The sequence below is a fragment of the Phoenix dactylifera genome, chromosome 14 (assembly GCF_009389715.1).
Source record: "Phoenix dactylifera cultivar Barhee BC4 chromosome 14, palm_55x_up_171113_PBpolish2nd_filt_p, whole genome shotgun sequence".
In the NCBI taxonomy this organism is placed as follows: domain Eukaryota; kingdom Viridiplantae; phylum Streptophyta; class Magnoliopsida; order Arecales; family Arecaceae; genus Phoenix; species Phoenix dactylifera.
This window is the reverse complement of record NC_052405.1, coordinates 17,187,149-17,210,086: the sequence shown is the minus strand read 5'-3', so window position 1 is coordinate 17,210,086 and position 22,938 is coordinate 17,187,149. Positions and strand designations below refer to the sequence as shown.

The 22,938-nt window shown below is 37.0% G+C and overlaps 2 protein-coding genes across 5 annotated transcripts in view; one reads left to right on the top strand and one right to left on the bottom strand.

Moving 5' to 3' along the window:
- LOC103709952 (alpha-galactosidase mel1) overlaps positions 1-12,669 on the bottom strand; it is a 33,448-nt gene extending 20,779 nt beyond the window's left edge. For 2 of the 3 annotated variants that reach the window (XM_008795504.3, XM_039133844.1), the window contains exons 1-7: positions 12,455-12,669; positions 11,812-11,965; positions 11,440-11,697; positions 10,814-10,988; positions 10,446-10,507; positions 10,180-10,343; positions 9,887-9,984 (exon numbers count right to left, since the gene is read on the bottom strand). In XM_008795504.3, coding sequence (XP_008793726.2) covers positions 9,887-9,984; positions 10,180-10,343; positions 10,446-10,507; positions 10,814-10,988; positions 11,440-11,697; positions 11,812-11,965; positions 12,455-12,660 — 1,117 coding nt within the window. In that variant the 5' untranslated portion in view covers positions 12,661-12,669. Of the gene's footprint in view, positions 1-9,886; positions 9,985-10,179; positions 10,344-10,445; positions 10,508-10,813; positions 10,989-11,439; positions 11,698-11,811; positions 11,966-12,316; positions 12,340-12,454 lie in introns of those variants that run through there. The other variant, XM_039133843.1, reaches the window with a different exon arrangement.
- Positions 12,670-21,677: 9,008 nt separating this feature from the next.
- The window catches only part of LOC103709951 (coilin-like), a 29,028-nt gene continuing 27,767 nt past the window's right edge, over positions 21,678-22,938 (top strand). For both annotated transcript variants that reach the window (XM_039133842.1, XM_039133841.1), the window contains exon 1: positions 21,678-21,975. In XM_039133842.1, the coding sequence (XP_038989770.1) occupies positions 21,784-21,975 (192 nt within the window). In that variant the 5' untranslated portion in view covers positions 21,678-21,783. The remainder of the gene's footprint in view (positions 21,976-22,938) is intronic.

Genomic DNA, 22,938 nt, shown 5'->3' with positions numbered 1-22,938 from the left:
CTCCTGTTTCGAACGAAACAGGGGTCCGTCCGCTAAAAAAATTGCGATTTTTAAGTGAAGTCGGCAAATCGCTTGCGGACTTTACTATAAAATCGCAAAATTTTTGCCGACTTTACTTAAAAATTGCGATTTTTTTAGCAGCCAAGCCTCTATTTCGCTCAAAATAGGAGAACCGGTCGCAGCCTCGCCTCCCGCCCAGGCGCCGGCCTCCGCCGGCCCACCGCCGGCTTCCCTCCCTCCCTGACTCGCTCTCTCTTTTTCTCTCTTTCCTTCTTCTCCACCTCCAGCAATGATTTTCGTTTTCATTGCCGAAACTCGCCGGTACGGCTCAAAACGGCCGAAATCGTCCTGAATCGGAACGATCCCGCCGACCCTGATTTAGATATAAATGTTGCTCGAAACCAAGGTTTGCTGTGCCGGAACCGGAGCCCAGACTAGTTGTCCAGTGGCACGGGTCGGTACGCCCGCGTACCGTTCCATGTTGAGCCCATACCAACACAATAGAAGAGGCAGAGAAGAGGGAGAACAGGAGAGAGAAAAAAAGAGAAGAAAAGAAAAGAAGGGAGAGAGATGGAGGGGGGCGGAGGCCGGCGAGCTCGCGAAGGAGGCGGAGGAGGAGCTTTGCCTCCTCCGCTCTTCCTTCCTCTCCCTCCCTCTCCTACTCGCTCACCCTCTCTTTTCCTCGCTTTCCTTCTCCTTCTCCCCCTCCGACGGCTTTTCATTTCAATTGTCGAAACCGTCCTAGTCCGCCGCCGGTACGACTCAGTACTCTCCGAGCTGTCCAGTTTAGAACAGTTCTGCCGACCATGCTTGAGACAAGGTTCAAAGTTTAAGTAGTTCTTGTTATAAAGCATTTTCTCAACAGGAATATCTGAAATGTGAGAAGTACTTGAAACTTTAGCGGCACTAACAAATACAACTTTGGGAATGCCCGAACAAAGATTGTTGTACCAAATCAAACCATGTAGTTCGGTTGGTACGGTACAAACCATGAGCCAAGATGGTTCATGGTCCTGACATGAAATAGGGCTCAAACCAAGGAATGTTGTATAGCCCCGAACCGGACTAGCATAATTCCACCCCTCAGTTCGAGAAATCTATGAGGGAGGGAGAGGGAGAAAAAAAGAGTGGAAAAGAGAGAGAGGGAGAGTGAGGGAGGAAAGAGAGAGAGAGGAAGGGGAGGAGAGAGAACGAGGCCAATAGGAGAGAGAAGGGGCTTTCAAGCCCTCATCTCCTTTGGCGCACAAGAATAAGGGCTCCAACCCCTTTTTTATTAAATTTTTTTAAGTGAATTTTTTTCGAAACAAAACAGGAGCTCCAACTTTCCTGAAAAATTCAGAGAAAAAGAGGCTAGAGCCCCTATTTCATTTCGAAGTAGGGGCCATGCCCCTGCTCTTGTGCACCGGAGGAGATAGGTGCTTGAAAACCCCCTCTCTCCTCTCGGCCTCTCTCTCACCCCCTCCCTCTCCCTCTCTCTCCCTCTCTTCCTCCCTCTCTCTCTCTCCCTCTATTTCCTGTCTCTGTCTCCCCCTTCCTCTACCTTCCTCCACCCCTCTCTCCCCCTTCCTCTCTCCTTCTCGCTCTCCCCCTCTCTTGCCAACCCTGCTATGTCAATAACGGAATGGCATAGTTGTATGTTGTACTGTACCACTAGAAAACCGATACAACAAATCTTGGCTCGTATTGATGTCGGTCCTTACCAGGCCAAACTGTTCGATTTTAGCGGTTTAATCTCATAAAGGGATATGCTACCAGCATGATTAGCCTCTCCCCCCTCAGTTATTAAGGTAGAAAAGGTCACCATGCCCTTTGATCCCTCTGTCACGCCTATGAGCAACATAAAAGAGGAGAAAAGAGAGGAGAAAAAAAGAGAGTTTTGAAGGATTAGCAGGGAAGATATACAAACGTTCAGATAGGTATTTTTCTAAATTTCTTCTACCATGTCCCTTTTCTATTATATCCCATAAATGGGCAGGAAATAAAAAATATGAAAAATCATGCCAAAATTCTATACTTTGGTATGATTTCATGATATATTGTAGATCTTAAATAATAAAGTTTTTGATATTTATTTTATTATTTAATAAAAAAATATATTTTTAAAGAAAATAATAGAAAAAAAGGAGATGTTAGAGTCCAAAAATAAGTACTATGTTCAGGGTCTAGCATGCTATCTACTATCTTTTTTTGACAACAATTTGATTAATTTCTGACATATTAATTACTTCTCGAATAAAAGCCCAATTAAAAGTAATTCCTAAATTAATTAAGCTTTAGTGCTTAATATGGACAGAAAAAATATATGTGGTACTCCTATTAGAGGTTACATTAGATAGAATTTAAAATTTAATTTTCAATATTTATTTGAATTAAATCTTCTTTTAATAAAATTATGATTATTACAAAAATTTATGAAATTCCCGTAGCATGTAAGGAGATTTTAGACATGTTTTTTGGAGCATGTACCATATCTTTTTGATATTAATGCAATTTATTTATTTAATTGTAAATTTAATATAGAAAATACTAATGAAAATTAGTGAAAATCGGAATTATATACATATATTCAGAAGTAATTTTTTAGGCAACTAGCACTTTTTAGGAATTTTTTGAAATTTTCTACATTTTTTGAGTAATTTTAAATTTAAAAACTAATTAACTATGAAAAATAATGGATAATTTATAGATGCTTAATGATAATTAATGCAACTTTTTTCTGAGATTGATGATGAATGGTTTGAAAAATTTCAGGATTAGGCAGTCAACAAAGAAGCTGGAAAGCAAAAAAAGGAATTGTAGATCAGGTGACAATAGGGCGAGATAGTAAGTGGCCTTCACCATTGGAGGTGCAAATGGTATTCCTTTGAATAAAGGGGGTGGGTCACCAAATTGAAGCACCACCTGACTAGTCGACATTTGGAGTTTATGTCCTTAACACTCCAAGAATTTGGGAGATTATGAGGTCACAAACCCAAATAACATGGAGGAGGCCCAAATTCAGGCTCCCCTCCTAGCCAATAAGGAGCAATGGCGGATGGATGAGGTGGCTAAGTATAGAGTCAGCTTGGACCCTCACAATATGAGGGAAGCTTGAGATCCGCATCCTCTATACCAGATCAAGGTTTAAGGAGGACCCAATTAGTCAAGATTCTTGGTGCCAGTAGGATAGCATCCATGTTCGAGGCTTTCAATGGTAGGAAAGGCAAGAAGAGCGGAGAAGTGTCTAGATTTCGTGCAACCATTGTACATGCCTTCTCATGCAGAGACACAACACAACAAGTATTGATAGCATGTTGAAGGATACATATCCCAACAAGAAAAACAATACATGGAGGGCTATTGGAATGTGGTTCCACTTTACTCATATCCCAGCAAATGCTGCAAGCAACACATGCTAACGCATCATAATCTATGCCATTCACAAGCAAGATATTGATCCATTAGGTCTGAGGGACATATACGGGGAGCTACTTAACGAGCACAAGGATGAATTGCAGACATGGATAGGGTCCTATAAAAATAAGTGGCCTACATTTGGACTGACATTAATGTTGATGGGTTGTCTGTTCCAAACAAGCCAAGCATTATAAATCCTTAAATACCATAATCAAAAACATTCTTCTACAAGTCAGTTAATGCTTCGAATAAAGTGCATGATGGTTACTACATCATCAGCTTGATGGAGAAGGTTATTAACAACATTGGAAAGCGGCATGTCGTTGGTGACATAATGGAGCACAATATAAGAAGGCGTTGCTAAGCCGTTGATGATAAGAAGACCACATATCTTTTGGACCCTATGTGCTGCCTAGAGCATTGATCTAATTGGCGGGAGATGGGAAGCTTTGAAGAGTGAAGCAAATAGTGGAGACAGCCCAACCATACCAAATTTATATATAATGACACATGAGTGTTCGTACTGATGAGAAAGTACATTGGGGGAGACATACTGAGACTAGTAGTTACCCACTTCACCACATACTACATTGGCCTTGACAGCCTAATCGAAGAGACAAGTTGTGAGCCATGTTCCTCAATTAGGAGTGGTTGCAGAGCCAATACGTCTGTGATGGCACGGAGAGGCACCATGTGGAGGGGATAGTGATAGATTAGCGGTTCTAAAAATAGGCTCAGGAAAAAATTAAGGCCATTGTGCCACTTTACTAAGTGCTTAGAGTTGTTGACAACAAGAGATACCCCAGATAGGGTTCCCCTACCCCATGATGATGACGGCCAAGGAAGAGAACAAATGGTTGATCTCATGCATGCTGATGAATACATTGACATCATTCAAGAGAGATAGGATACCCAAATAGGTAAGGACTTGCATCTAGTTGGTAAACCAGCATTCCTTATTAAGCGTCACTAATATTATAAGTCTGATTGAATTAAACACAAATCCTGGTAGCTTATTACCTCAATCCAAAGTACATCTATACAATCCTTAAGATGGATATTAATGAACGGATCTTGAGTATGTTGACGCATGTGAGCTACAAGATGGATTCCGATGCATAGATTGTTGCTCGAGCAATAGCAAAGGTAAGTATTACTTAGATATCAATCACCAATTATAATGTCTTTGATTTGTGAATCTTAAACAATAATACCACAAGTTATGTGCATCATAGACCAAAGAATATAGGGAGGGAAATGGTACATTCTCAATGATGGTTGTATTTGTTGGTAATGGAGAAATGTATTATTCTATGTTAAATCTTGTTCATCCAATGTATCAATGCAAATTTGGGGCCGACAGGCAATGGCTATATTGATGTCAACAACTAAGTGGTGGTTTCACTATGATGGGACAAACTCACACTTGAGAAAATATGCAATCAAGATCCTCTCACCGACGGTCTCAATTAGTCAGTGAGATTGCAACTGGTCGACCTCTGCACTGATCCATAACAAGCAAAGAAAGCATTTTTGTCTCAAAATGGACAAAATGCATTGGTCTATGTGCACTACAAGATGCGGCTAAAGTTGAAATGTCTTTAGCAAGAAGTTGATCTAAAGTATCAGGACCTAGTCTTCAATGACTTTGTATGTGACAAGGAAGATCCTATGATAGGTTGGTTTGAGGGCTAATAAACCCAAATAAAGCTTGATGAGCTACCCTAAGCCAACCAGCCTTGTAGCCAGCAAAATAGAGTGAATGCAGAGATCTGAGCGAATCGGCATATGCCATGTCCATAGCCAGCCAATGCCCAGTAACAACAACCATTGCAAAGTTCGTGGAGAAGCCAGTCAAAGTCACGATATGGTTCAGAGTCGAAGATCTCCGGTCAAATATCGAAAGATGAGTAGAGGTCACCAGGGCACTAGAGCTAGCTAGTGCAATAGGGCCAACTAAGAAGGTAGAACCAATTAGGGTAAGCTGTCTATTCAAGCCAACTAAGAGAGACAAGGATGTAGATCGAGCAAGGGTAAGAATCTAGTTCCCTAGATATCCACTCAGGTAAAGCAAAAGAGAGAAAAGAAGAAGGTACATCCATTACAAAGAGTGAATAGGAGCCAGTTCATAGTAATTCCGAGATTACCAAGACATATGATGACAGATAGCCCAGGTCATATTGTGATACAAGCAATGATAACAATGATTCTTCAAGTGATGACAGATTTAATGATCAAGGGGGAGGCGATGGACAAGGAGGGGGTGGCATGTAGATACTTTTGCTTACTCCATTTACTGGTGACTCCTAGTTTAAGAATGCGATGCAGGATAGGGACAATGGGCATAGGGCTAGAAAGGGGCACCATAGCATTTAGGAGGAAGGGACCTAAAGGTGGTGGACTCGTACCAATATGGCTGATGAGGTGCCACATCGAGTGGGAATCTTAGATATATCAGGATCCTATGGTACTTAGGATCATCATCCTATAACGAATTATATCCTCTCGTGCTAGGGTATGACCTATATAGATATGCACCTCTAAGTCTCATGTCCGAGTGAGTATCATCCTCCCCGCTTAGTGAAACTAATGGATCAGACCTTTCGGATCCTTTTTTGGATTTTCACCACCGTACCTGACAGAGCAACAATGCCAACATGGCTATCCGGTATAGGCAGAATACCAGGATCCTAGGTGGGCATAATACCAAGGCCGAAGTCAAGTTCCAAGACTCGATTATGAACGCGACTCAGATATATATGAGGGACATCAACACTTGACCTGGAATAGAACAAATACATATATATTGTATTTTCAATTTTTAATATAAGTATTTTACATTTTCAATGTTATACTTAGTTAATTTAAAATGTATTATATAATCACACCATCCTTTAAGTTAACATAAAAAATTAAATTATATTACATTTAAACATCAAAAATGAACTCACAAAATCTTGTTTTCCACTCAAAACCTTAAAAACAAAAAATTGAATATATATATATAGGTATTTTGATAAGGTTCAGTACAGTACTGGTATCCTAGGTACGCAATCTAGTACTGAGACTGTGAACCTTGGTCCAAATCATTATTGCAGATAAAATGCAGACACCAAAAAATAGACTAGCCTATTAGTATTTCTGAATATTGAAATTTTGGCCCAAATATTACTCAATTTTCAATCCCTACTTTGATCAGCTAGCATGCTCCCATGCATGCATTTAAATTCCATATTGACACCTTTCTTCCTAAAGATCATTGAGGATTTAATGAATATTAAATAGCCTAGGAGAATCATCATGGGTCCATTCTCCTTCTCACTTGCCATTGTACCTTAAGTATAATGGCTTTAGTAAAGCTATGCATCCAAAGAGAATTCTTCATGGACGTTGGTTTATATGTATAACATTCTGATCAAAAGTGACCAAGGATTCAGTTTATATGTACAGTGCCCATGTCATCCAATAGTGGGCAAGGCACCTGCCACATGCTATGCTATGCCAACACAAAAGCCTAGCATGGCTCTGGCCCACTGCAGCCATAATGTGAGTTGCAATGGCTTTTTTAAGAGTTGTTCCATGCATTCAGTGTCATACAATCAAGAATAAGAATATGTATATGTGCTGAATACTATATATTTTGTTATTTCATCTAATAATGCATCCTAACGATGCCCTAATTACTTTAATGACTATCCTTGCTTAATAGATAGTAATCATTCAAAAAGTTTTGGTGAAAAAAAAGTCCACTGATATTTGAAAAGCATAAGGCACGTGAGCATCTCGATAATTAGCATATCTTAGATGATAAAAATTGTAGTCTAAGATTTACGATATTTCTTACTAAACCTTTTGGCTCTTAGCAATGTTTAGATCATGATAAAATTTATGAGCCAAGGTTCGTCATCTTGGTACCAGACTCCATACCGGTGCCACACTAGCATAGTGTCGGTACCATGGTCGGCGCAACCATCCCGAACCAGATGGTTCGGAGAATATTGAGCCGTACCGGCGGTGGACTATGACAGTTCTTTTAACCAAAATGAAAAGCTGTCGATGGAGGGACAAAAGGAGAAGGGAAAAGAGGAAAAGAGAGAAAGCGAACGAGGGAGGAAGGGAGAGGGAGAGGAAGGAAGAGAGAAGGCCGCAGAGGCCTGCGAGCCATGCAGAGAAGGCGGAGCCCCTCCTCTACCTCCTCTGTGCGGCTTGCCAGCCTCAGCCACCCTCCTCTCTTCCTCCTCTCCCCCTTCTCTCTCTCTCTCTCTTTTCCTCTCACCCGCCTCTTCTACTGCGTCGGTATGGGTCCGACATGAAACTGTACGGATGCGTACTGACCTGTGCCGCCGGACAACCGGTCTGGGCTCCGATTTCGACAAAACAGACTTTGATCGGTACAGTACGACACATGGTGTTTTCGGCGTCCGAGTGTCGGTACGCCTTCCGTACCGTATACTGATACCAAACCGGTACGAACGGTATGTCTCGTACCTTCCGGGTTGGACTGGTACAGTGAACCATGTTATGAGCTTTTGATATTTGAGATATTCCTAGCATTTAAAACAAGCAACTTTGACGCAACCCAAAAATTTGAAATTTGTTACTGATTTCGACTTTTTTTTATCAAATTTTGATTTTAACTTATTTTTGTTGAACACAAATGGCAGGTAGTTACATATTTACATGTACATTTACATAAAAAATATTCAGCCAATAAGGTTTGTTTTCAGTAGTCTACCTGAGAATCATAGTCATGTTAACATATGCCTACCTCTAAGACCTTCAAATAGGAGGAGTGGACAGAGGGGAAGGGATTAAAGTTTTAATCCTTGGTACAGTACTGAGACCAAGGTTTTGAGACCAAGTGATTCAATCCCGAAGCTCACTGCCCCAATGTCGCATGCCAATCAGAGCCTACCTCTGAGATCTTCAAATAGGCAGAGATGGGGGGTGGACGGAGAAGGGATTAAAGGTTTAATGCTTGGTACGGCACTGACCATGCGGTGGCAAAATAAAGTAGCATGGTTTTGAGACCAAGTGATTCAATCCCGCAGCCCAATGCCGCATGCCAATCAGAGCCTGGCATTGTACCAGTCAGCACAAACTGGACGAGGCCATCACTTTGATCCCTAAAAGCGAGTTAAAAAAAAAACAATGGATCAATAAAGAAGTTGAAGCTGCTAAGAATGTTAGACTACCATTTTATCGTATTGGAAGCTTGCAAAACAGCCCAAGTAATATCATGTTGATGTATTAAGAAAAGAGAGTCCGGTCAAGCTTCTAATCTACTATCAAAAATCAAGCCATGGAATCCAATCAAGAAAGTCAAGATTCTTCAATAAGCAATTCAGATCATGCCTAGGATCTATATGGCATTATCCTAAATCAAAAACCTGGTATATAGAATTGGAAGTTACCTCAGGGTCTTAATGCATTTATTTCTCACTCAATTCCATCCATCATAATGGTTTAAAAAAGAAAAATAAGGAAAGGAAAAAAAGAAAACAAAAAAGATGGGGTTTGACTTTGACTAATAAGCTGACAATCTGTTCTTGTCATACAATTCCACCCTGGGGTCGCTTCTGTTTTATTTAGTCATACTATAATATTGATCATGGGAACCATAAGATTAGTTTTTAATTCTCGTCTAGACTATAATAAGGATGGGAAAAGGAAGGTATATTAGACTTTATGTTGGAATTTAGCGGAAGCTTGTTTTCTTCTTCTCTATTCTTATCCCCAACTTTCCTGCAGTTTGTTCACCCTTCCTTCAACTGCTGCTTGAGCAGTCACCTCCAAAAGAAAGAAATATTCCACCTAGATCATGGATTCAGTGTGATGCACCCTAGTCGGCATAAAAATCTGAAGTAAATTTCAGACTTAAAAGGAAAAACAAATGCCAAATCTAAATTTCATGATCACAATGATATCCCCTAGCTTGTCAGTATCAATTCAGTATAGATATAATCTGGGAAAGCAGTGTTTCATTTGTTTCTGATGGAGGACAGACAGCACAGGTTGTTGATAGCTAACTTGGACTGCGGCACTTGCTTATGGACTATGACTTTTGCACATTGACATGCATCAAGATAGATATCCGACTTTGTTGGTCATGTTAATGCGATCGGGACAGAATTCAAACTCCAGCAACTTTTACTTTCAGCTTTCGTTATTCAAAATGTTAATTAACCCCAAATATCCTTTCTTGTGCATATTACTGCAACTTAATATTGAGTATTAGAGTTGCCTAAAGTGCTTTACCTGTGTCAGTTCAATAGGAGGCCATCAAAATTCTTAAAACCGTAGAATTTATGCTAATGAAGGTGCATAATGTTTACCTAGAGGTTTATCTACTCAAGTATGTAGCCTAACATTTTTCATAAAGCTAAAACCATGCCAGATCCACTTTCATCATCTAGCATTTGTAAAGTAATAAGTATATGGATAATAGGAAATGATAGAAGAAATTATCCAGCTGGGCAAATAAGATTACTTGGATCTGCAAGCCATCCAAGTGGTAGCATGTCTAAGTCAGGCCATGATCTTCCTTGCAACCCTGCAGCCCCAGTTTTCTTTGCAGCAGCAAAATCCCTGAGTAGAAACTAAACGTAGATTGATAAAATTTGATAAAAGAATGTTGGATTGTTGCAACCAGAACCAGTAAGGAATAAACAAATAGTTTCAAAAAATACAAAGGTCAAAACAAAATGTTAAACTAGAATGTTAAACTAGAAATATGGAAACTTCATGAAAAAACCATAAGGATTTAAGCGCACTAGTATCTACCTTGAAATGTCAAAATGAGAAACAACATCTGTCCACTTATCCCAGTCATCCCCGGTTATTCTGTACATGTTCACATAATTACTAATGCCCTCAGCCATGGACGGAGTCACACTTGATCCAGGAGAGATAGATAGCACAACTGGGCGCTCAAGCTCTTTTAGAAGCTGCAGGAGTTGCATATTAGTTAATTTCAGAAGTGCATAAATTTAATGGACTATTATCACTTGACAGGTTCTTTATATGAAACATTAGGTTTCTATAGGTACCTTTGAAACTGTTATTATTTCTTGTGTATCCAAATCATCTCCAAAGACACAGTCAAGCTTCACTGCAAAGGAAACAAAACAACAAAGATGACCTCAAGCAAAAATCTGGATGAAACAAGATATGCGGCTAAAGTGTTCAACCATGTTTATTTTCTCTTAAAGAACACTTTCACAGTGAAGACAGGTATATGGTGTTAAATAACATTACTTATCCTTCAGCTTGAGTACTGAACACTCAAAGTTTAGTAATAATAAGTTAAGGGAAGTGAGTTTCTTTCAGTATGAATTTTCAAATTACCAAGACTGGGACTGGTAAAAGATTTTACCATTTCTTACAGAATATACAGATATAAAGGACATCTACTTACCGAAATCAACACCCCATTCAGCATATTGTTGATAGAGAGATCTGAGGAAGGCTCTTCCAGCTCCCAGATCTGTATTAACACTCATAAATCCATGGCTCATCCATGCACAGGTCTTATATTTCATACCTATGTCTGCTGCATACCACTGTCGACCAGACTCCTCATATGCACCTTTCTATGAATAAAAATTTGCCATTCAATTAGCATACAAGGAACAAAGCACAATATTAAATAAAAGTTTTCCAAACAAAAACTATCTTACTGTAGCCAACACTCATGCATATTTTTATTTTAAAATATAGGAATGATAATGTAAGTTATTGTAATCACCCATGGGCGGAACTCTGCAACTCATTCTTGATAGTCATTGGTAGCATTAGAACATAACAAACAGATCCAATTCTGATAAAAGGATTGAGGTTGAAAATTATTTTGTTTGTGGTGATCCAATTCGATCAAGATTTTTATGATCGACCAATTTATGACTGATGAAGAAATTTTGGCCGATATAGGTGTAGCTGATATTAACCATGAAGAAAGATCAGCGAGTTGCCAAGAGGATTGTGCTAATGGACTGCAAAAAATACTCAAAAGGAGAAGTACGCAGCTGCAAGGAGAAAGTATACCGTGTAAACATTTAAGATGGGTGTGCTGGCATTGACTGCCTCTGTACTTATTCCTCTCATGACATGAATTCCGAACTTCAGACCCATTTTATGAACCTTGCGAGCAACTTCTTTGAATCCTTGGCCACCTCGGGAGGATGGCCACCTTTCAGGGTCTGGGAATGGCCGGCCCCATTCATCAATGCTGTCATAACCATAGGAATCAACATACGCTCCATCCACATTCTTCCGAAACCACAAGAAATCCACCACAGCATACTACACAATTTTTTGGAGAAAAATGATCAATGAACAGTTGGTCACCAGTCCTCCTCTACTGGCATTCTATATGTTTTCTATCATAATTAATTGCTTCTTCATTATGGATCTGACCTCATATCCATAAGGTAGCAGTCTCTGAGATACGATCTCAGCATTATCTAGGAATTCTTGTTCATTGATAGCCCATGAAAAGGAATCATAAGAATTCCACCCTCTAGGAGGCAATTTGGCAAGCCCCCATTCTTTGCTTGCTACAGATAGTGCCCTGAAATGTGAATTACATGAATCATGAAAGGAGTGAATAACTGATAAAATAACAAACATATATCTATCAACCCTAAAATAACATCCCGAAATGGGCACTACAGAACATAATTTTTCATGAAAGTTAATTCTTTTGAATCCAAAGGCCTAAAAATTGTCGGCATATCTACCAGCTGGAGAGAGGGATTTCTGATAAATAGCAATTAAATTAGCAACCATAACTGGAATTTAACAATATTAAAAGCCAGGGACCATTTCGCATACACATCCTCCTAGACAGAATGTTCCCCATAAAAAATAAAATAAAAGAAAGAAAGAAAAGAAGAAGAAGAAGAAGCAAATTAACTCCCACCAAATCATCTAAGCAGAATGATAGCAGAAATAAACTCTTGTGTCACTTTTAACCTTTTTTTTTATAACAAGCTAGCAGATTTCATTACATTGTTCTGAGAAAACTTGGCACTTAGGTTTCATTTCAATTTATACAGACCCGTAGAAGACGAAGGTGAAGAAGAGAACCACCAAAACTGATGCTTTCATGGCTACAGAAACCTCCAGCCTGTGAATGATCAAAACTTCAAGGCTAATAACTGATTCATTTGAGCTTCCTACTCCAATAAATACCCGGGTTCCGATTGGGAATGGGAGCCACCGTTCTGATGTCCGGTGGGAACATTCTAAGCCAACCAAGTCCATCTTGGCTGTCGATCTTCTAGCGGATCCGGTGCCGTTCTGACGTCGAGAGTATAAATGGTTACGTAGTTCCTACAGAGCACTGCACCAAGCGGTCCCCCTTGGGGGACTGCATAGGGAAGCGGTTAGATACGGCGTCTAGCCAAGTTGCTGGAAGGATTACTGCGACAGAAATCACCAAGCGACACGCAATTCAACGACATAGCATAGGACAGGATTATTGTTTGATTTTCTTACTTTTTTTTATACTATATTAGGTTTTCATATAACAGTGAACTAGATGTTGGCATGTACAATGTATACATCAGATTGTTGAACTAAATGTGATTAAACTTTGTTTGTGCATGCAAATGAAGAAATAATTTATTGCAATACGTTGCAACCACAATATCTAAATTAACAGTTGATGGAACTGAGGGATTAAGATCGGATATGCGTTTATAAATTATTTTCTTTTCTAATAATTTGGGAATACCTAACACTAATAAGCATTAGATTACATCCACACTTCATTGTCTTCCATCCATTGAATGGGGGCAATAGGAATATATTATGTTCTAATCCTTTTCCCCACAAGGGAAGTGGTTCATTGGCTGAATTTTATGTTGTAGATCCTTCAAATGACTAATTCTTGATGAGTTTTAGGCATCCTCAACCTTCATCCATTTTCAGCCCTATTATAGTGCACTGAAGGTCTTAAAGAAATTGCGCACTAGTCCTTAATTTATCCACAAGCATTATGACCATTAATTCTATTCAGAAAAATTATGATTTCATCTAAAATTCATGTGGTTGCACTATATTCTTTATTAAACTGCATGTTGTATTCTCGTAAAACCACCATGACCCAAAAGGTGAAGGAACAAATATTCTCTCTATAGAAGTTGTCCTCATTTTGGTTCATATTTATCTTTCGGTAATTCCACAACAGCATTCTCTTCTCATGTTCACCAACTTTTCTTAAATCACAATTATCTACTAAATCCTATATTGCCATGAGCTTTTTTTTAAACTAGCAATTTGGTTTCTTTTGGGTGAAACAATCTCATGGACATGTTATTCTTGGTCAAGAGCCACTCGTTAATAAAAACTTCTTTTTAGACTTGAAAACCATAGGACCCATGAATGCATACAATAATATATTTTATAAAATAAATATTTTAGGAAATAATGATGACCAACACTATGAAACATGAGGCATTGGATTTAGTCAAAGCCCATCAAATAAATGATAAATATGGTAAGGCACAAAAGTAAATTATCAGAATAAAAATGAGACTTCATTCCTTCATCAAAACTAAGCTCGCCACTCGATCGTTGGCCATTAAGACACCTCCCTAAAAATTTTAATAGTTGTTTTGTTGGTTTTTCCTTCTTGGATCAGACATACTCAATCCAAGATCTTCGTGCAATGGCTAAAAATAATAGAGAGAGAAAAATAGTAGAAAAATTAGTTTAAATGGTGAAGTTATTCAATGCATGAATAAAAGATTAAGATTTACATAAGTGACACACAATTGGAGGATTGGTTGGGGAGGAAGAAAATAAAGGCCATCATTCCTCTTCCTATTAGAACTTCAAATGAATAATAGATTGGAAATTAATGCCATGTTATGAAAGAGTTAACGAGAATGCAAGAGAGAATAAAATATAGAAATAATTATAGCTCGTTTGATTTGCGGGAAGTTTCTCATAGGAATATGATTTCTGAGAAGCAGATTTTTGGAAAAAAGATGCCTGAAAAAGTACTTTTGGTATGTTTGGTTGACCATGGAAAAGTAACAGATTTCTAGAGTGCTTATATTTGGTTGACCATTCACTTTTCTTCGAAAGTTATGTGCAATTTCTATTATACCCTTAATAAAAATTAGGTCTTTAATGCTTTGAATCAAATAAAGATAGCTGAAGGGCCTTTTTGAAAAAAATATAAAAAAGGTTTCGATTTTCGGCTCACGGAAAAGTAACTTTTCTATATTTCTCATGGGAAAGACTTTTCATGAAACGTGGAAATCATATTCTCACGAAAATACAATTTTTCCGTCTCTCATCTTTGAAAACTCCAACCAAACAAGAGGCTTCTCTCACTTTTCCGTTGACCATACTTTTCCCCCTTCTTTTCCCACAAACCAAACGAGCTTTTAAAGAGAGTGTAGTAACATAGAAAGAGAGAGGGGGAAGGGAAGTGAGAAAGTCAAGCCGTAAAGAAGGAAGTAGTCCCCTCTGCCTATCTGCACCAACTCCTACCCCTCTCCAATAGAGGATACTGCTAGGAATTCTCTACTTTTCTCAATACCTAAACCATGTTAATGCCTCTCCATAACTTACCCGCTTTTTTAAAAGAGATTATCTAGGCAAAGAAAGTGATGCCTAGAGTAGCAGAGTAGCGAAGTATCTATAGTAGGTATGGTAGGCATTCCATGGGTGGATCAACCCAAAATCCATTCAAAAATAAAAAATTTGAAGTCCAAATAAGATAAGGTGGCTTTTCTAGTCTTTTTTGTGCAAGAATTACTATCGAAATAATCAAATGGAAAGGAAAGAAATTGCCATCAAAGCAACCAAAATCAATTTAAGTTAGTTGTGATAAGATTATTTTAAAATTTTGAATCTGATGGCAAACTTTTATAATTAGAAGAACCTAATAGCAAGTTCCTATTATCTAAATGCTCAAAAATTGACTTAAAATGATCTAACGACAAGTTGCTGCCATCAAACCACTCTAACTGCAAGGAACTATTATCATAATACTTAATAAGGGTTATTTTGAGTTCTGTAAAATGCGCTGAACTTCTTACTTGTTGCCCTTGTCAACGACTATAATAATGACCATATATAGATAAAAATATTTATTAAAAAAAATTGAAATTGCAAACACATGTCAAATAAGTATTTCGGCCAAGGATTATGTGCAACACTTAATAATTTGAGCATATATTTTTTTTTCTAGACTCCAAATTGAGCTATGTTTCTTGCGTTGGATTTGTCACTTGATGCTCTTTCCAAAGTATAGTACCAACCATGTCTAGGCTTACAAAAAATATAAAAGCAAATGAAGAATCCATATATTAGAATCACATGTAGGCACTTACCTTTTTTGATACCATGTATATGGGAATCCCATATATAGCCACTTCCCTTTTTTAAGAGAGTGCCCAAAACACGTAATTAAGTTGGCGGGGGGAATCCCACGAGACAATGACATATCCTTTCCCTTATCCGTCAGGATACTGATATTCAAAAAGCTTTTCACCAAAGTCAAAATGACACGATCACTAACAAACGTCTCTCATTTTTCAAGCAACCGATCTCGACTTATGGAATTTAAAAACGGAGTCAGATTAATATGCATTAGCATTTCTACCTTACCCCAGCTTCGCACCTCCTTAAACATTTCAAAGCCATTCGACGAAAAAAATGAATGATTATGTTCCATAAAAAAGGGATAATCCATAACGTGACGAGTTAGAACTCGAAATAAGGCGTTCAACACCAAATCGTCACGCGCTCCAGGAAGACAGGCGTAACCCAAGTCGGAAGTACCTGGAAAAACGAATCGATATATATAAATTGAATCGAGCTCCTCCTTTGGAAGAACTACCAACTTCAACGCAGAAAATTTATAACAACCGGTTAGTTTTTAGGCTTTTTTTTTTATTCGGGAAAGCTCTGCTGAAGAAAACTCTAACTTATTAGCGAAAGCTTTAGATAAAAACTCGATTTCCTTCACCAACAAATATAACAATGATTTAGCCATAGCTGTCTCGACACAATCAAACTGAACTCCACATCACGTAGCCACTAGCGAAAAATGAAAATTCGAGTTTCCATTTCCACCAGCGTCTACTATGTGGGTTCACCTCTAAAGATTTAGCTAAGAAATTAAATTAATGTGACCAGATTTATATGCAAGTGAATTTTTGAGTCAATTCATATATGTATTATACATGGATTGTACAAATCTATCAAACCAGCTTGCAACTTGATGATAGCATGGTATACAGAAAATATATGGTGAACAAGGTTCTACCATGCTATTGGAACAATTAAAGTGTATGCAAAAATTTGTTGCCAACTAAATATATGATAGATAGAAATTATAACATATAGTATGCAAGTTGGATCTCGTAGCCATACTCCCAATGATGTTAAGGTATTACTCTAATCGTTTATACTCATGCTAAGCTCTACCGAATCAAGTTCGCTCATTCAAAAAGTTTGTCTCATGTCATCACACAAGCCCAAGAGAATTTAAGAGATTTTGGAGGAATTTCTCATTCATTTCATGGCCTAAGGTGTCACATGCACGTGAGTGAGAAGATAGGGGGGAGCACAATTAGGGGGCACCAGCCTCTCTTTCTTTCTTATATGCAGATAGAGAGGGGCCAATTCCTATAAAATGGGCCTCCTATTGCTTCTCAAGTAATTGACTTATAAAATTAATGGGCCTAAAGCTATTTGAAGCCCAATAATATATGATTAATTAGTCCACATACTCTATTATAATAGACCTATATCATATACAATCCAATAAATTCCTCCCGTAGCCACTTCTTCTAGAAAACTAGTCCATTTTGACAATCAAACTACCACTATGATCATTTGGAGGGCATACAAGTGAATCCAGATATATGTATCCAACAAAACTTGCCAAAATGTATGTATGATTTTCAGAATAAGCTGAATTAACCATGGATCATGTTGACCCACACCAATATGCTAGGTTTGTGATTGCAATCATAAGGTACTAGATGTATGATTAATTAACACTTGATTAATTGAACTTATCATGTCACATATAATCCTAAAGCCTAAGGTTATAAGTCATATAGAAAAATAGCGTTACAATGTATCCCTAAGATATGAAGTGGGATAAAATCTGTCCATATAATAGCACATCTATTTGCTATTCCATCCTTCCACTTTAACCAATAACTCATATCAACCCTCGGAAAAAATGAGCATGCATTGTTGGACTTCAACAAGGCACTTAGGTTAGACCAAATAATTGCATTAATATATTCTCAAAGAAAGGGGTGATTATTGAAGAGGATCAGCACAATCCATGGTGCACTGAAATGTGCTTGACCAAACTTCAGCGCTCCATGACATAATTCCTTTGAAACTATCAAATGACCCTAAATCTATCATAGAAGAAAAGCTAAAAGTCGATATCTAGATCATCAATAATTGCATGCACCATCCATAAGGAGGAGATATTATTGGTGTAAAGCACTAAAACTTTAGAATATTCCCACTAACCGATATAAAAAGATGAGTGTTTCCCTCTCTTTTTTATTAAGAGAGAGGTATGCTAAAAAAGAACTTGTTGGCTGGTGGAAAGGTGTAGATTTTTATTGGCCAGGTCTAATGATTGTGCAAGTATGCCACCAACATTGGATTAGCTAGAAAGGAGGATAACAAAAGGATGATGATTGTGGCATGGGTCCAGGTGCCCAGACCTTCAAGAGCTTTCTCTATTATTACACTGTCTATTCAGAAAAGGAGAAGTTAGGTTGTAGCTAGGATTATGAGATATTCTATTGCTACCACTATGGATAAATTAAAATTTTACTAGGAAACTAAAGTATATGCCTCAAAAGCTATAAGCAAGGATAACTTAAAATGAAGATAAAGTTTAAATGGTTTGATTGATCTATGAAAGAGTAAAGATAACGATAGTCTAGTTTGATTGATTAGCAAAAGAATCCCTTTCATAGATTTCATTCCGTTATTTATATTAGAAGCCAAACAATGCAATAACAAATTACTCATAGCAGTAGTAGCACATATTTGGCTTATATTTCTGATAATTCTGGCTATTGACACAAATTGGCCTCCACTTTTCATGTTGTCATAATGGTCAAACCTTGTATCATCTGTCAAATCGATAACCATACTTGATTAGCCTTAAACCTCTCAGAATTAGTTTTCATTTGGCCTGTCTATAATAATTCACCCTAGCTGTCTCTCTTTACATAGCTTATAAAATGATGTCCCATCCATGGCACTTTTCAACCAACTTGGTTAGCTTTTATACGATGTATGTTACTTCAGGTTTAGTTATCATTGGGCTGTTGAAGCCCCTTTTAGTATTATCATGCCTTAATACTGCCATATGGCTAGATGTGCATATATCCCTCAAGTGCCATCACGATTCAAGATGCATTGTAAATAATATAATCCACATTCTATTGGCTACAAATTAGAAAAGGATGATGGGATGTATCGAGTATGCTCATATTTTGTGCAAAATGCTAGTGTCTAGTTTTTCAAATAATTGCATCTATAGAGATTGCCATTTTTCTTAAATTCGTTTCTATTGTTGTACAGAAACCATGCAGAGGTGTTTCTTCTTCCTCAATGTAATGGCCACATACTTGCATAATATAGGTTACTCTTAAAATCCGCTGTGACCCAATCCTTGAAGATCTTACAATCAATACAATTTTTTTCAGATTATGTCTCAGTAAGGAGCACTATCTAGCTATAAAGCGGATGTCATTCTTGTCCTTTTCATTACCGTCTTCAATCTCTTGAATCCCCACTAGTATATATGCAAATCAATCCCATAAATTGCTCTGTTATCATGGATCAAGCAACTGGATTTTGCTCTATTGCTTAATAACATCGAGATGACCTTGCTCGCATCGATGTTCTCAAGCATGTGAATCCTTAAATACTTATAAAAAATTCTGCTTTTTTATTTTGGCATTTTTTTCACTCCAAGGTTCCTAAGAGGCTAGGGCTCTTTGTTCCTTCATTCCCTATTCTTCTAAAAAGACCTTCCTGTATAAAAGGCCAGACAATAAAACTTTGGTTTGGAATAACCCAAATTGCCATCGCCTATGGTTGACCAAAGTCCATCTTTGGGATCTATGTTTCGACCGAGTCTTATGACAAAAGGCCACCATCTGGGAGGCTAATGGTCTATTTATTACTCTTTTTTTCCAAAGTTTCCTTCCATCATCAATCGTCCTTTACTCATTGCTGTTTCTTTCTTCAGGTTCCCAAGTCAAATATCTTTCATTTTAACTTTGTTATGTACAACTCTAGTTTTCTAGATCTAGGATTTCCCTTAAACATTCATCTTTTTGCTGGCATATTTAATGCCAATACTCCCGTCAAAATTTTCATGGGCAACTTGGCCCTCATCCATAATGTTGGAAAGATTTAGCCTCATTGTACTTCTTGATAGTTCGATGTAACGTTGTCCATTGGATTAAACTCAACTTTAAAATAGACAAAATATAGATTGATAAAAACATAATCACTATTTTGGACTTAGGCCCTGTTTGGGAGAGCTTTTGGAGGGCCAAAGAGCACTTTCTGGCCCTCCAAAAGTACTTTTAGATAAAAAATGGTGTTTGGTAAAATTTCCGAAAAGCTGTTTCAGCTTTTGCGGAAAGCTGAAAACAGCTTTTGGAAATAAGCTCCAATTTGGAGCTTTTCAAAATGCTGTTTTCAGCTTTGTCGGAAAGCTGTATTTTTGACCAAAATGCCCATATTAAAATATAATAATAACATAATTTGTCCCTTATAAATCTAAAAATCTGTTGGAGCCAAGAACCCTAGCTGTCAGACTCCCTTTCGCAAGAAAAATTGTTAGAAAGATAAATGATCATTCGGAGGATGAAAAATTAATGTACACTAATAATTAAAATATTTTATATCTTTATTATTGTATTATACTATAAATATAATATTATATTACATTACATCATAATACATTAATATGTTATTTTAAATAATTTAATATTATATTATATTATGAAAAATTAATTTATACTAATAATTATAATATTTTATACCTTTATTATTGTAAGTTTTGGCTTTTCAAGTTGCTTACCTGACCTATTGCCGCTGATCCCCGAATAGCGGAATATTATTATACTATAAATATAATATTATTATACGTTATATCATAATACATTAATATGTTATGTTAAATAATTTAATGTTATGTTATATTATGGAAAATTAATTTATACTAATAGTCACAATATTTTATACTTTTATTATTGTATTATACTATAAATATTATATTATATTACATTACATAATAATGCATTAATATGTTATTTTAAATAATTTAATATTATGTTATATTATAGAAAATTAATTTATACTAATAATTATAATATTTTATACCTTTATTATTGTATTATATTATAAATATAATATCATAATACATTATATCATAATACATTAATATGTTATTTTAAATAATTTAATATTATGTTATATTATGAAAAAATAATTTTTTCTAATAATTATAATATTGTATACCTTTATTATTATATTATACTATAAATATTATATTATATTACATTACATCATAATACACTAATATGTTATTTTAAATAATTTAATATTAACTCTACTTTAGACAGCTATACTTCCAACAGCTCTATTTCCAACAGCTCTACTGCCCACAGCTCCCTCAAACAGGGCCTTAATTTTAAAATAAATTAAATTCAAAAAATGTGTGCCCCATGAGAGAACATTTCCTATCTTGCTAACTCTTTCATTGTTTTTGACATATTTGGTTGACTACGAAAAAATAGCATAGAAAGCTCATTTTCTGAAGTGACTTCTATTTAGTTAAGCATTTATTTTTTTTGAAAAATTGTATAAAATATTTTTGTGCTCTTAATAAATTGATTACAAAGAAAAAAAATTATAAGTCACTTGGATTAAGAATATTTTTGAATAAAAAGAAGTTTACCTTGATTCTTAGCTGAGGAGCAATTGGGTTTTCCATACCCTTCTACTTGTTATGGAAAATAAAAAACTTATTCTCATTGGAAGTTTATTTTTTTTTAATTTTAAACTTCCCAATTATATATAAGCTATTTGTTATTTTTACTTTTTTGTTTTTCGTTGGTCATGAACTAAATGAGCCCTTGGATAGCTGTCGAGGTCTTCTGTTCTTTGAAATTGACAGGACTTTTTTTTTATGAAAAAAAAATGAGAGTACTTAAAACCGGCATTCTGCCCGAGACTTGGCACTAAACGCCATAAAAAGCTAAAACCTCCGAGGGTTTAACACTAGCCATTGCCCGTCCTCTCCTGTCCCTTTTCTAATCTCCTCTCGTCCCATCCCCTTCCTCTCCTCCCTCTCTAGTCATGGCGGAGCCGGTGAGGCTTCGTCTGGAATTCGAGGATCGCCGCCTCCTGACCAAGTCCCAGCGGTCGGAGGGCCTGAAGCGCTGCTGGGTCCTCCTAAGGCCCGATCTCACCACCGTTGACGACCTCGCTGACCACCTCGCCGACTGCTTCGCTCTGCAACGCTCTTGCCCTCGTGGCCTTGTCCTCTCCGTGAGTATTTCAACTCCTCCCTTTTTTCACATGCCAGCATTTGTTTAGAGGTGATGTGGTGTTTTGGGGCCTTTCTTTTCCATTATAATGGATGGAAAATAGTTAGGTTTTCCTGGATCGTGTTCTAAGACTGTAATTTTAGATTTTTCTGAAGCTATCGGGGTCCGAGAAGTGATTTCATGGGTCTGATTGAAAAATGTTGCTGATCTTGAGGTGCGTGCAGCGAGATAAATAAGAAAAGAAACTTCTTTGGGTGTTGTAACTTTTCCCTCTTTTTCATAATGTACTTTGTTTGCGATAGCTGATGCCCTAGATTTTTTATTATTAAGCTACATTTATCTTAGTCTGTTCATAATATATTGTTCCTAAAAAAAGTCTGCCTTCTAATTACAAGAGATATAAATGTTAACTTGCAATCCAAAAAAATTCCTTTGTTTCAAGTAAAGCGAAGGAAGGATGCCCTCAGGCTAACCATTTGGCACTTAGTTTCCAACATAGGAGAAAATTAAGTTAGTTTGTGAACTATGTATCTGTTGAGAAAGGAGTCGAGGTTTAAGAGCTCAGTTCTCTAGATATTCTGGTCCAGCCTGGGGAAAGGGATTTTCCAACAGTCTTCTATTTTTTTTAGTATTTTGCAACATGGGATGTGATGAATAAGCTTATGCGAATTAAAATTGAGATGATAATATAAGAACAAGAAAGACTGATAAAAATGTTTAAAGAGAAATTTAAATGTAAAAGTTGCATTAAAAAAATAAAGATGAAGGGTGTCTTTGAGCTTAAGTTGGTACAATGATGTGCACCTTTGGGTATGTTATGGATAGCGGGAAGCAAGGAAAATATTTTAAAGCTTCTGACATATTAAGAGGCTGTTGGAGGAGATTCAATGATTAGGTTGATAGAATATAGTTCTTTCATGATTTGAGAGCAAATAACAGGGAGGAGATTTTAGAGGAGCATATA